A 14,834-nucleotide genomic window follows, 5' to 3' on the forward strand; every position below is an offset into this window, starting at 1 on the left:
CAATTATTTATACTAATTTTACTTATTGTTGTTATTTAAGATTAAATATGCCAGCACGAAATATTTAAAAAAAAAGTTAAAAGTAAAAATGTTTGTAATGAATAAACCAAATTGTGATTCACACTAATTTTCACAATAACTATATACACAGTAGGTTAATACTGCATATTTGAACTTGACTGTGAAACATCAGGTTTAATTTTGGCCCAGTCCGGTAAAATATGTGGTAGAAACAAATCCAACATGGCAGTCGGTAAGTGATCGGATAAAAGCATAAGAATCCGGGCTCCGGGGCCCTCTGGATACCTCGCTTGTGGCCACCGTGAGAGGAGTGCATCACGAACACAACGACAGAGAAACTGACAATCTTCCGTCAATGATTCAGAACAATGCAATGTTCTTCCTTCATGCTCAACGATCTCCTTTTTGTACGTTTCAAAATAACTTGTACCATACAACTGTAACAGCTCTGGAGTGAGGTTGTCCATCATACTATGGTACACACAATCCATTTTGTCTCTTGATATAATTGCTGTAATCAAACAGAATTTTCATGAGTCAAGCTTGGTTCAAGCAAAGAATAGGTATTGTTCACTGACTTGACTAATACTCACATGTAAGAAATCCATAGGGCTCTACCAAGGATACTTTAATTCCCCATTTCTTCATTTCTTGTCTTAACACATCAGTAAAAATTTCAACACCTGCTTTGGAAATATTATATGCACTTAAGCCCATTAAAGGTACTCTTCCTAAGGGGAGACAAAACACAATTATTACACTAAATCTTCAGGTGCATGTCTACTTAGGGAAAAAAACATTAAAACAAGAGTTGTGAATCAAACTACAATACCATTATATACATCATGTTACAAAGTACATGTACTTTTGTAAACTTCCATTAAGTAAAGTGTCCATTAAGATAGCAACCTGTATACAATTATGCAGTACCATGTTCGGCTGTATCTACACTTTAAGATCTTGTAAGTTGTTATAAGAGCAGGCTTAGTAACTTTTAAAGAATATCTGAATCACAAACTAACCAGTCCCCATTCAATCTATCTGTATGTCCGCATGCATTTCTCTGACATGCTTTGACCAATCTCATTCATACATGTACTTCTCATACAGGCTATGTATTGTGACTTATATTTGCAAACCAATTAGTCATTTGGTCAAATATGGCTGACAGGCATTTTATTCGTCAAATTTTCTCATGGCTAAATGTGTCCAGAACCATTTCTCAGAGACCCGCAGCGTGATTTCATTCAAATTTATTTGAAGATAAATATTGGTTCACAGGTTTACGTTTTTTTTAAAACAAAAAGAACAATTAGTTGCCATTTTGTTTTCAGACATTTCTATTCCTCACTAATATTTCATCCAACTCATTTGAAAGTTTGCCTGCAAGGCTTTGTGTTTTGATGAATTTGTTGAACTGTGTCTAAAAAACTAAAGTTGCAGTCTGTAAACGTGTTCGGAACCAATTCTCAAAGATGAACAGAGCAATTTTATTTAAACTTCACACATATAGTATATCGAACATAAGCAAACACATTTGTTTCATTTAAAATAGCTGAATGGGTTCTTTCAAATTTTTTATTCAGATTGGGTTAAAAAATTTTGACTAGGCCATTTTGTTTTAAAGAATGCAGTTCCAGGTCCATATATCCACCATGCCTGAATCGGTCAAGTTCATTGGACAAACATGCATTTTTGTCAGCTTTAAATACAAAATGGCTGACTGGCAGCCATCTTGTTTAAACAGATTTCATACGTGCCTGTACAAATGAAGTTTAAACTTCACACACTCATCACACATCAGGTCATATAGTCTGGAAATAGGAATTCAGTTACTCAATACAAATGACTGAATTCAACTTAGTCTATACAATAAACATCATAGACCTTTTCATGTAATTTTTATTCCTGATTGGATTTACAATCCCCTGACTGACCGCCATGTTGTTCTTTACATACTGTACAATGGCTGTAATTTTGACATGTCTTTCCTTCCTGTGCACATTATATCAATTTACACTAATTTTTATATGGCACTGATGCCATTTTCTGTTGGCCATTTTATTTGACTGATTTTGTTGATGAGTAGGTAACGTGACAAAACAATCACAATGTGTGACAATGTTTGAAGTGACAGCTTTTGATTGATTGCATCCCCCATGCAGGATTTAAAGAAGGATTCTGTTTTTTTATGTATTATCCCTATAGATAATTGTAAAGACACACCAATTTTCAAAGACAAATTCAATTTTTTGGATAAACAAATTCATTAGAGAAAACACAATGCCACAATTGTAACCTTGTCTTTGTTCATAGAAACCTGGGTGGAATAAATTTGAAAGTTTAACAGATGTTAAATGTTTGACACAGTGAAAATAATCATAATACAAATGTTGTCATATTAATATTTTTACCAGACATGAAAAGAAAGTAATCTGTGTGTTAGGTTTCATATACAAACCAATTACCTATTAGTCCTTCTTAGTTCAATAGTAAATAAAACTAAAACAAGTCAGCCATTTTGAATCAAAACATGAAAGAAATGACATGATGTATAATGCAGTTGTCAAGTTTGACTACGATGTCAATGTATGTCAAGGCCATGGCTCTAGAACAGCATGTGCATTCAGCCATTTTGAAACTTATCTGATAAAACATTAAATTAACAAGCCATGCATGGGCACAGTCCCCGTTAATTATCAAATTTAAGATATATAGTTTTGTTTATAGTAATATAGTTGGAACATAAACATGTCAGGAATATGATTATAATTTTCTAACATTAAAATGATTGACATCTTGTATCTGATCATCAAACGAGTACTTGTCCATATTGAGAGATATCGCTCTGGAACAGCATTAATTAAAACAAAATCGGCCATTTTGGAATACAACCATATATCTATAACATAATTTATAATGAATATATAAAATTTGAATATAATCAGTCAAAGCATGTCGGCTCTAGAAGCACATTCATTAAAACAAAATGGCCGCCAATCAGCCTTTTTGATCTTCTCTGAAAAATAAAATGACGTGCATCAGGAACCCATAATGTCTAATATATGTACAAGTTTGAACAAAATCAATCCATAAATGCCACAATTTCTTGATTTTTGATGATTTTTTAGCACAAAAATGGCCGCCATTTGGCCATTTCAGAACGTGAAACAAATTGACATGCATATGCATAATAGTATGTATGATGTATGAGTGAAGTTTGAATGCAATTGGTCCAGGCATGTCTAAGATAAAGATACGGACGCACAGAGGTCAAACAGAGACTTAACAGAAACAAGAAATTTAAAGTGTTTTTTTATCTTTGGAAGAGCAGTTGCCTATGCCTATGTATGCAGTAAAAACAAGTCTCTTGCTAAGCTCGCCCATAGTAAACTGTGGCTACCAAAAATAGTCTACAAGAATGAGATTTTACATGCAACAATACTCAAAAATATGCTCCAAAAAATAAAGTGTTGTTGAACTCACCGTATGTACTGGAAATATTAACAACTCTTCCTTGGACTTTTCTAATGAGTGGTAAGAATGTTTTAGTCATCTGTACAACAGCGAGGCAGTTGACGTCAAGTAATTGTTGGTAAATACTTAGAGGTGTCAATTCAATGTCCATAAATGAAAATACACCGGCATTATTTACAAGTCCCCATAGCCCTATGAACAAAAATATCAGCATTAGTAACAAGTCACCATAGCCCTGTGAAAAAAAACACAGAGACAATGAGTAATTTTGACTCTTACCAAACTTGAATATTGACAAAAATTATGCATTTTTATGTTAGCCATGTTAAATAGTCTGTGGGTATATTCAGTGATCCTGGCTTGTTAATGATAATGCTAGAAATAAATGAAATTTAGTGGAGCAATAAATGTGTATTGGTTGCTAGGTGGTTCATCAAAGAGTTGATAGAGGTGCATAGTAACATAGCAACAAAGAGTGCATTAGCATAATTGCTACAATGTAAACCCCCCCCCCCCCCCAGTTGCATAGAGTATCCCTTGTTTACTTCTCCTGTTCACAGTGTTGAATAGGTTTTGGAAAAGGTGGCAGAAGACATTAATAGACAAGCAGTCTGTTGGATGATATAGCCCCGCTGTTAGTGATACTAATTTTGCAAGCAATCTACACTATACTATAGAGTGAACTAAAGACGTGGATTTAATGTAGAATATAAATAACACAATTAAGATGTTTTTTACAAGATTGATAATGTAAAAATGATGGTAACAGACGACAGAAAATCAGCAATCTGGACAGCTGCACAGTCAACGATGGAGCTAATAAAAAGTTGTTTAAGAATTGGGTTTCAATGCAGAAGTAATTGTTTCCAACATACAATGTAATAGTCGGTATTTTTGAATGCATAGCAATTACTGATAAATCATGTGACGAACTACTTCTGATTAAGTTCACCTTATATTACTCTCTTGGGGACCCTTTTATTGCCATGGGTAACTATGGTTACGTAACTTAGGACTCCTAATGATGCCAACACAAATTTACTCCGGACAACATGAAACTCATCAATATCAATAACATACCTTGCCCGCCTAATTTTCGCTGAACAGTCTGGAAAGCCTGCTGTATTTGATCTTTTTTGGTTACATCTAGTTGTAGTGTTGTCAATCTAGTAGAACAACTAGCATTCAACAGGACCTCGCCATGGCCACCTTTATGGAGAATTCCAGCAAAAACATCAAAGCCTCTTTTGTCTAAATACTGAGCTAATGCAAGACCTAAACCACTGTCACAGCCTAGAATGGAAGGCAAAAATAATGATAAAAAATACACTATTAACACATCTCACTGCTGTTACGCATGCTGTGATTGGTTGAGACTGACGTCACTGAAATTACTATGCAACGATACAGCACATAACAAATTGTCGTTCGCTGCACTGGTGCTACCCCGGCCGCTGTAGTTTTCGGGGTTGCTTTCAAGGTTTTGAAGAAACTTTATTCATCCAAAATAGACAGCGAACGTGCCAGAATGGATATTAAGTAAGGCTCTGGCAATATTATGGTCATGACCACCATTCCTTGGGCAGGCAACAAATCGTGATATTACCCTCACAATCATGTGTTATTGTTTAACAGGCACATGACAATTATACAATTGACTTTATTGTACTTTTTGTCAAGATCTCAAATGGGATACGATAGCAATAAAGAATTACTTACTTACTTACTTACAAAAGCAAGATTCAAACTCATGACCACAACAATGCACCTCACCACTATAGTCAGGCATACACTTCACTGCCATTGCACTAAACCAACCTCATAAAAGTCATGTCATGACCATTGCCCCCGGTGACAAGTTGGACATATGTGCTAGTTGCATCTTCGACATCGCAAACAACATACATGTATACAGCTAAGTATATTATGGTCAGAACAACTTTATGATTTAAAATTGTGCTTGAGGAGAAAGATTATGCTCAAAATGTATAGTATTTTATCTTTTTACTAAAAGTTATCAGAAAATGTATACATTCCTTTTTTTTACAATTCTACATACTTTAATTTCGCTTGGAATTAATTTTCCCTGAAGGTTTACAATTCAGTGAAAATAAAATCCAGTGAATAAATCTTTTAATATTTTACATTCAACTCGTTAAAAGTCAGCGAAAATACAATCATACAAAACACCCAGCGAAAATGTATTCCAGCTAAAATAAAGTATTTAACAGTATTACATGTGGTATCACCACTACAGTCTAATACAGAACGTTAAATTGCAAAATCTTATCGTTTTCAGCACGCAAAGGATGTCACTATGATGATAGTTCAAAGGTCATGCTTACAATTGTGCAATTCTACATTAATGGTACTCATCCACTCAGGCAAGTTAGATGATGTAATACCATCATTACAAAGTCTTTTTAAAAGCCTTTTTGAAAAAAAAAATTGTATATCACCAGTTATTAATATGTGACTGATACATCCCAGGTTAATCGGATCTCCACACATGATGCATCTCATGTGACCCAGAAAGCAAACTTCTGAGAAAGCCGTGATTTAAAAACCAAAAAAGTCATAATTACTTCAGAAAATGGGGTTACTTTACAGTTTAAATATCAGTGAAACAGGGTAAATATTTTTTTAAGAAAATAGGGATAATTTTCAGTTTAAAAATTAGTAAAACTTTTGATTTTGTAGAGCACTCAAATGTAGTGCCAAATCTTGACTCCCCACTACCTGACTACATAGCATTTACCGGTGGCACATAATCTATGCTTTGTTTCACTTGTTATACATGTACCTCACTCAAGACGTGCATTCTTAACTAGCGTGTTAATTTAGCTGAACTGAAAGAATTAAACTAATTCAAGATGTACCTCATTTTAATGAAAGTATGAGGGTCGGCAAGGGGTATTTTCGTAAGCTGTAATCAAATGTTTATATTTTCATAATAATGTAACTTAAATAAATAAAAAACGTAAATTCTTAAAAATAGGCAATGTGTAAAATGTAATTAGCTATTTTATTCGACTGTAATTTGAACAAAGATCTTATTTTTTGTAAGTGTATAAAGCATTTTCCACATTAAATGTCGCATTTCATACGCATTTTCCAATTTTAATTCTTAAATATAAATTATTACATATATTATAAAAATGTAAAATGTTATTAGGAATTTGCTTTATCTGTAAACTATTTTTTACTGTTAATTTTATTTCCGGTAAAAACGTTAAATACCTTTTTTATTTCCTTTAACCAGTACCAGCTATCCCCCCTTGCCCCCCCCCCCCCTATAATATACTGTCAGAGCAAATTTGTTGGCGCTTTAGCCAAATTAAGATTCTGTCAATGTATGCAGTGATATTTGCTGGCCTTGACCTAGCCCTGCGTACAGTGCTGTGTGTACGGGGACGCGTTCGGTTGATAGATGTCCCCACCACAGCCCTGCGTACCTCCATAGACAAAGTCCGGGAGGGAACGCACCGTAATTGGTGCGCAAGTTTAAAATAAGTAGTCTCCCAGCCGAAATCGGTTGAAATGACAATAGTTATCCGTAACATCCATTACAAAGTTATCTGAAACTGAAATGTCTTTAAAATGCGACTAGTAAAGACGGACAAAATGTAAACGCGTAGGTACCGGAGAAATTATCCACCAAGCGCCGCCATTTTTAATTTCATTCACGCAAGAGAATGTGTTTGTTTTTAGGGCAAAGTAGCCAATTTCATCCACAATTGGACTCCGAACTGGGAGTTCTGGATATATCTGGTGATCGATCATCATTTTTGGTACCTGGGCATGTTATTTCATTAAAAAAATTATATTTTTCAAAGTCCCGTACTTTGTCTATGGAGGTACGCAGGGCTGTGGTGGGGACATCTATCAACCGAACGCGTCCCCGTACACACAGCACTGTGGGTCATTCCAGTTTTTGTCCACACCCCCCCTACGGATGGTTTAAATCCGAGGGGTCATATTTCTACAAAAAGTATGGATGGTTCAATTCCGAGAGGTGTCATTTTTTGACTATTTTTTTTTCTATATCCACACCCCTACAGATGATTTAATTCCGAGGGGGGTCATATTTTTGATTAATTTTTTTTTTCATATTATCCACACTCCCCACAGATGATGTGAATCCATGCGGTCGTAATTTTTAAGCTTCCAAGGGGTAGGTTTGTAAAAAAAAAAAACTGTCAGCCAAGAGACCTGGGGGAGGGTGTACGCCCTTTTAAAATGCATGCAGTCATACGTGGCTGTACCCCTGCTTGCAAACTGTTTTAATCCAACAAAATTTATTTATTATTCTACGACTGTGTCGATCAAGCCCACACAAACATATCAGTCGCAACTTAGAATAAAGAATAAACTAATGTGTTGGGGCAAATACTAATTCATGTGTATACTTGATACATTCATTTAAAAGAGTCTGACTTACTTGTACATTTCAGTTGTTCTCAAATTTCATTGGCATCCATGAATAGTTCACATTATAAATTAAAATAAACTCAACTCGACATGTGGCTATTACATCGGACATTACAACACTTGTATACATTTTATTTATAATATTTTAAATCTCTGTATTTTACTGGCTGGCATAATTAGAAAGCTTCGCGTTCATTCCCTTTATTCTAACTCTATTTTATTCACACGCGTAAGTCTGGTTTGCGCGCAGGTTATCATTAGAATGCCATGCACAAGTCTGATTTGGGCGTACGCGCAAGTGGCATATATACAAAACTGCGTCTCACCTTTTCCACGCGCAACTACCCTGTAGAGGCACCCTTACTAGTACATACACGGTCGTGTATGGTAGGCTCGCACGGCAATTCACATTTATTGTCAAGACCATGAATGAACACAAAGGACTAGGAAATTACAAGGATCACAAAAATTTCAAATGGAAAATTAAATAAATTTTGCTTAGTCAAAAGCTTGGAAACTAGTCTATAATAGTTGGCAGAAGAACATTTGTTTTATTTGCCTGAGCCTTGGAATGAAAGACGTACATAATATAAAATATGATTTTGTGAATATACATCATGCATGGTCTCAGATATTAATGTTTAGAAAGTTTAATGTTCCGCGTAGACCAAATATAATCACGCAAAGTATAAATTCAAAGTGTTTTAATACATTGGTGAGAGGTCGCATTTTACGTGAACAAGAACATGCACTTAGAAAAAAAAGCCGAAGTCAAAATTTGGTACAACATACGCCGCGACAACTGAGTGATCAGGGACATCATTTTGGGCGCAATTGAATTCAAGTACTTCTTTGCGAAACTTGCTGCGCTGCGATACTGACATCAAGTGTATGTTGACCGAAGTTTGGCACGTTACCTTAGCAACCCCTTTCGTTCTTGCCTCGCGTGTCGTTCTAGTAAAATTGTTATGATATCCGACGGTACTGTAATTACGCAACTTGTACACAACTCTGTACTGGCTTTTCTAACTACGCAATTTTGTTTACAATATTGTACCGGCTCTGATTAATATTTCAACATTGTAATTGCTTTCATAATAATTATGCAAACTCAAGTTATTTTTACTATTGTTAGGGTACTGACCCGGGGTATTGGGTCTGTGAGTATCTCAATATTACCGACTTGATAATGTTGCATTCGTAATAATTACGCAAACTTACACATGTGCGCATTTAAATCATTGAAAAAGATAGTAGTCAGGTGTCTACCGAATGTCGGGAAAATATTTTAAATACTTCATCGATGTTCCTATTGTGAATTATTTTATTCGAAATGAAATGAATATGCAATTTAAACCATACAATAACATACCATATCATGCGCAATGTTTAAATTTTACTATAATATAATAAACTCTGGGCAGCGCACTTCGATTACATTATTCATGTACATTTCAACTGATATCCACATGTTTGAATTACATGCGACGATGGGCAATGACCTCCAGAGTTCATGCACTGAAATTTAAAGCGGGAGAGTTGTCATCTACGCATGCGTCCATAGTGTGTCTACCCATGCCTACCCTTAGCTGAAGTTGACAATACATAAATACATACATTATGTATTAATTGGTTAACTTGTGTCTTTTGTCACACCAAAATGGTTCAATATTTCAGGGCAAAAGTATTGAGGACTGTTCACAATTATAATTATCAAACTTTTGACATATCATATGAACATTTAGGTTTTAAAGTTGTATTATGTTTTAATTTTTGTTGAAAATTGATCATTTCCTCTTTTCAGAAATATGTAAATTACAGCATACATTATAAGGCCTGAAACCAGTTGGTTTGAGTTTTCAACAACTTAGGGAGTCTCAATTCAACATTGTAAATAAACTATGAACTTTTGTACTGCTGGCAGGTTCTACTGTTATCACAATACTTTTTCGCTAAGTTTCGCTGTGTTATAACATTTATTTTCATTAGTTTACGCTTTTAATGTGCAGCCAGACTCCACAGGCCAATGTTGGTAAGTTACTCACTGTTGCATCATGGGATTTAAGTTGTTTTCCTAACTTAAATAACTTGGCCATTTTTCAGGCAAAACCCATAGATGTTGTCCTGGATTTTGTTTTTGGATTTAGTTAAGGGGTCAAACTAACCTATTTACAAAGGGCTTTCAACTAAATATAAAACATAATATATACAACTTTAAATTAATGTTTTTGTGACATTAAATCCAAAGCAGTAAACCTGTGTATTAAAGTTTTACCAATAGTCATTAGACCTTGCTTGCTTTTATGTATAAAGCAAATTGTGAGCAATAAAAAAATGTTATTATATAACACTCTACATGTATATATGCACTCTAGATGTATATTTTTGCATTTACACTGAGCGCCATATTGCCTCATACATATGATTTGTGAATCAGTCTGCAAATTACCTGACCATTCAGTTGAACGTACTTCTACATGATTGCAATTACTAGAGACATATCACAATAAAAAAAAATCAACACCAATGACAAAAGTCATTAAACTAATTTTCGGACCGATTTGCAAATCAGGTGCACAAAACAATGTGGGACACACACATCCCTCTAGGTGACGTCATCATATTATGACATCACTCTAGTTGTGCAGACCCCCCCCTCTCCAAAAAAATCATTGACTCCTTCTAACTGCACTGCTCTTCGCAACATACCATCCCAATTCACCAATTTCTTTTTTATAATTAGAAGACCCAAGTAGGCCACTTGCAAGTCACACTGCTTTTTTTCCGAGGGGTTCTGTTTTTGTGTGTATCCGAGGGGTATAATTTTTTCACATACCCATCCATACACGTCAAATCAGTAGTTTCCAGGGGGTGTGTTAGTTAACAAAAATCCGACACCTGAATGGTGGATTTGAATCCATAGGGTGTCTTAACCTTAATATCCATCCGTAGGGGGGGTGTGGATAAAAACTGGAATGACCCTGTACGCAGGGCTAGCCTTGACCTTAAACACATACCTGTTACTAGTACTGCTTTGTGGTTGATTTCAAGGTGATTAGCTGGAAGCGTTACGTACGTTACAATACAAAATAAAATAAATATAATAACACCAAGATGACTCCCTATTGCGAAATGACAGACTGGTTCCCCGGCAAATAAAACTAGCAGTGCGTAAACACATCGGACGCCCAAACGGAGCTCATTGCGGAAGTACTTGACGAGTACTGCAATTCCAAAGATAAACGAGACGGTGGAGTAAACTAAATGATAAAGCATCAGCAATTCCTCATCCCCGCCTTCTGATAGCGATTCTTCCATTCTTAGTAAAATATTACAGGAAATAGGTGTTGAAGCTGATCGTGAAACGAAATGAAACACATTGTTTTCATTCAGCAGGGCACAGGCACAGATTATTTGTTCATATGGAAGTCGCCATGTTGGTTTCGCAAAGATTCATGGGAGTTAATGACCGTCTCCCTGTGACCTTTTTGCCTAATGGTCATCATTTTGAAATCATGAGAAAGGACTGTTGCGGAATTAAACCCATGTCAGAAAAAAAATTTACTGAGTCCGTGTAAACAGATTTACTAGGATAAGTACAGAAAAAAGTTTTAAAATGTATCAAATAAAAAAACACAAAAAAACACGCCATACAATACATCTGATTTTAATCAAATAGTTTCGGGAATAAACGGTTTTCTGTTCAGTTTGCATTATCAGGACATTCGTGAATCATGGAAAACTAATTTTAAAAAGCAAACAAACAGACTTTCTCTATTTTTGAATCAACATGTGAATAAATACAGCAAAAATATTGGCCACAGTAATAAGGAAAGTATAGACTGTTCATATTCCGAGATCTGAACCACTGAACAGGGGTTAACTTCAAGTTGTTAAGCTGCAAAAAACAAAACATTCATTATATGACAACTACTACTCTAGAAACATGAACAATTAAAAATAGCTAATCCGCATAGTATATCTATAATAATGTCATTTCATCGAAATTTAGGTCAATGTGCCAGTGTGCCAGTATAGTAGCCGTGGAGTCACCACTCATTGTTGCACTTACATTCACAGGGGCAATATCGTGACACCCGAGACAATACTCGAACGTCATGACACTTGAGGCGGGAACCAGCCAACACTAGATTAGAGCAATACAGTTCAACAGAAGAACTGTGATTGGCTGTGTGGTTGGTTATTTAGAATAAAGTAATTTTCTGAAAAACAATATTACTAATTATTTAAATTATTTATTGTGGGAAAGTCCTATTCTGAAAGCCGGGAAGAATATTGTCCGTCATCAGACAAGGCTGGCGCTATGGTAAATATGGACTCAAATGATTACGCTCAAAACGTACAGGATTTACTCGGGTGCAATAATACTACAAAAAATTACCTAACATGCTAAAGTAGTTACTGATTACATAAACAATATGAGAGACACAAACTTGCTGGACGAGTAGACAATCTTAGAACGCATTTGTTCTATAACAATAAGGGCTTCCCTACCCCCGGGGTGCAATACATAGAACTTGCCTAATGGGCACGTGCCCCTGATATGGGTCTCTTTTTTATTTTAGGTATAAGTATCGGTCTTATTTCTGGTCAAGATAGGTATAAATATCGGTAATATTTTCCCGATTTGGTACTGTTGTTTATCATTTAACAACCTAAATAACCTGAACATTGTGTTAATAATATGCTCTTATGTAAGTGACAGAGGTGTTTCTATGGTCAAAATACATATTTTAATAAATCAATATACAATGCAACTGTTGGCTTACATGTGCTTCTATTGTAGATGATCTTCTAATAAAGCAATTACGGTAACTCTTGTATTTGGAATAAACAGTGGTGACAGAAATGGTACTTTGGTATAAATATGGATATAGATTTTGCCACTATCCGGGTATAAAAATGGTCCCATTTTTTAGCACTCAGGGGCAACAGCCATTATCAACTGCCCCCCCCCCGGGACATTACCACGATGCAGCCACAAGAGTAATTAATACCAACAGATCATCGACACTCGACAATCCTATTAACAGAATCAAACAGGATAGCAGAACATCTGTTTCATTACCCATACCCCAGCACTTCTAGGTTTAACAAACAAGAATCCTTAATAGCTACAACCATAATTTTCTAACATCATATATTCTAGACTAAATCGCCCCTCCCCCAATGTATTAGAGTCTCAGAGCATGTGTTTATTTCGGCAGCATTTCATTTTACTCGTTTACTCGTATTTGACACTTTATATGCTTCACTGCCAGACCTTGTTTTGCAGAATTAACATAGCAGTATGTATGTATGTCAGTTGTCCCAGTATTTATTACTTCTTCATTGAAGTCGTATGCTTAATTAATTTACCATATCGCAATTACAGTAGCGTGTATGTGTTTCATTTTATTAAACTGCTGTCTGTGCTGTGATTCTATTTTATCACCAGGTGTTGATAGACGATTAAAGTTTGATGAAGGGGAAAGAGAACACCCCGAAACATGAATACATAAATGAATAGACATATATTTTTACGTATTGTTTATTTCATGCAACAATATACATATTTATTGACACACGGGCATGCCAAATACATATCAAAACTAGAGAGCACTCCAAGAGCGCAACCCCCACAGGTGAAAGTTATGTATCCTCAATAATGCATCAACTTTATTATATTAATATATCTCCTTATGACAGAACACATTTTTTATATTCCCGTTTTGAAAAGTATTTGTATTGTATTTGCACAAGAAATCAGACAATGACACAATCAGGCAATGGTAAAGAATCCTTCCAAAATGTGTTGTCTCTATGGCAACAGGTTCCAGATCTCTCTGAAAATTTAATCGATTGGTTTGTGTCTGGAGGATATTTAAACAATTTCAAGAAAATTCGTCTTTATTTTTTCAGTGACCTGGAATCAATAGTGATTGAAAATATTCTAGTTTCCAAACTCAATACCTCAGCCAACGAACTACTAACTCAATTTGCAATTCATCTATCACTCTTTCACTTAGAAATGATAACGCATATCCACGAACAAATTAATTGGATTGGTCCTTTTGTCAAGCGCAATCATTCCTAACAATTTCATGGAAATCCGTCCATAAACGTTTAGCTTTACGAATGAAAAACATTCCTGAAATATCCATGGAAACCAAAATCATATCTGTGCCAAAGTTTGAAAAATTGGTCTTTATATCAAGGGAAATTTCTCATGAATATTGTAGGGTTATCCATTCATAAATTGAGTTAAAATGAAAAAAAAATAAAACATTCTCAAAAATGCTCTCTACCATAGTTTATTGGATTAATCATTCCACGCTCTTTTAACAATTTCGTTTCAACATACGTTCTAAATTTTTGGTCACAATCGATTTTGTTGGTCGATTTTGTTTCTGGGCAGAAAATTATTTGTGGCAAGAATGCGATGTAGTAATTTATACTGAAACCCCGCAGTTTTCTACTGCCTAATTTGTTGCCGTGCTTCCCAGGTCAACATTGTCTGCATACCTCTTCGAGTTCTTGGCAAACGTGCTTACATCCAGTAGTTTTTAAAACAGTTTAGTAGTCGTAAAATTGCATATTGTTTATAGTTGTCATAACATGGGTAAAGTACACCGGTTCAGTAGGGATAGCGGTTATTCAGCCATAATATGTAATAATATTAGCCTTAATATTAAATTTATTTTTGGGACTGAGTGTTTACGTAACGTAGTTGACTTTAGTATTATTATGGAGCATTGCATAAAATGTTGTAGGGGTTACAATAACATAAAATAGGCCATGATGCTTTAATTAGGAACATACTTTAAAACATTAGTTTTTGCTCCATAAATATCAACCACTCGCCTAAATAATTGTTTCTTGTCTGATTTGTTTCCCTTTGTTGA

At 35.1% G+C, this 14,834-nt stretch overlaps 1 protein-coding gene across 1 annotated transcript; it reads right to left on the reverse strand.

Annotated features, from left to right (window-relative positions):
• Positions 1-26: 26 nt before the first annotated feature.
• LOC100374321 (retinol dehydrogenase 7-like) lies at positions 27-11,373 on the reverse strand. The gene is made up of 5 exons (XM_006817918.3): positions 10,947-11,373; positions 4,579-4,791; positions 3,508-3,690; positions 615-752; positions 27-532 (listed from the first exon to the last, which is right to left on the reverse strand). The coding sequence occupies exons 1-5, from the start codon at positions 11,245-11,247 to the stop codon at positions 156-158; spliced, it is 1,212 nt and encodes a 403-aa protein (XP_006817981.1). The 5' UTR covers positions 11,248-11,373; the 3' UTR covers positions 27-155.
• Positions 11,374-14,834: the final 3,461 nt, after the last annotated feature.

The sequence above is a fragment of the Saccoglossus kowalevskii genome, chromosome 1 (assembly GCF_978046115.1).
Source record: "Saccoglossus kowalevskii chromosome 1, keSacKowa6.1, whole genome shotgun sequence".
Lineage (NCBI taxonomy): Eukaryota > Metazoa > Hemichordata > Enteropneusta > Harrimaniidae > Saccoglossus > Saccoglossus kowalevskii.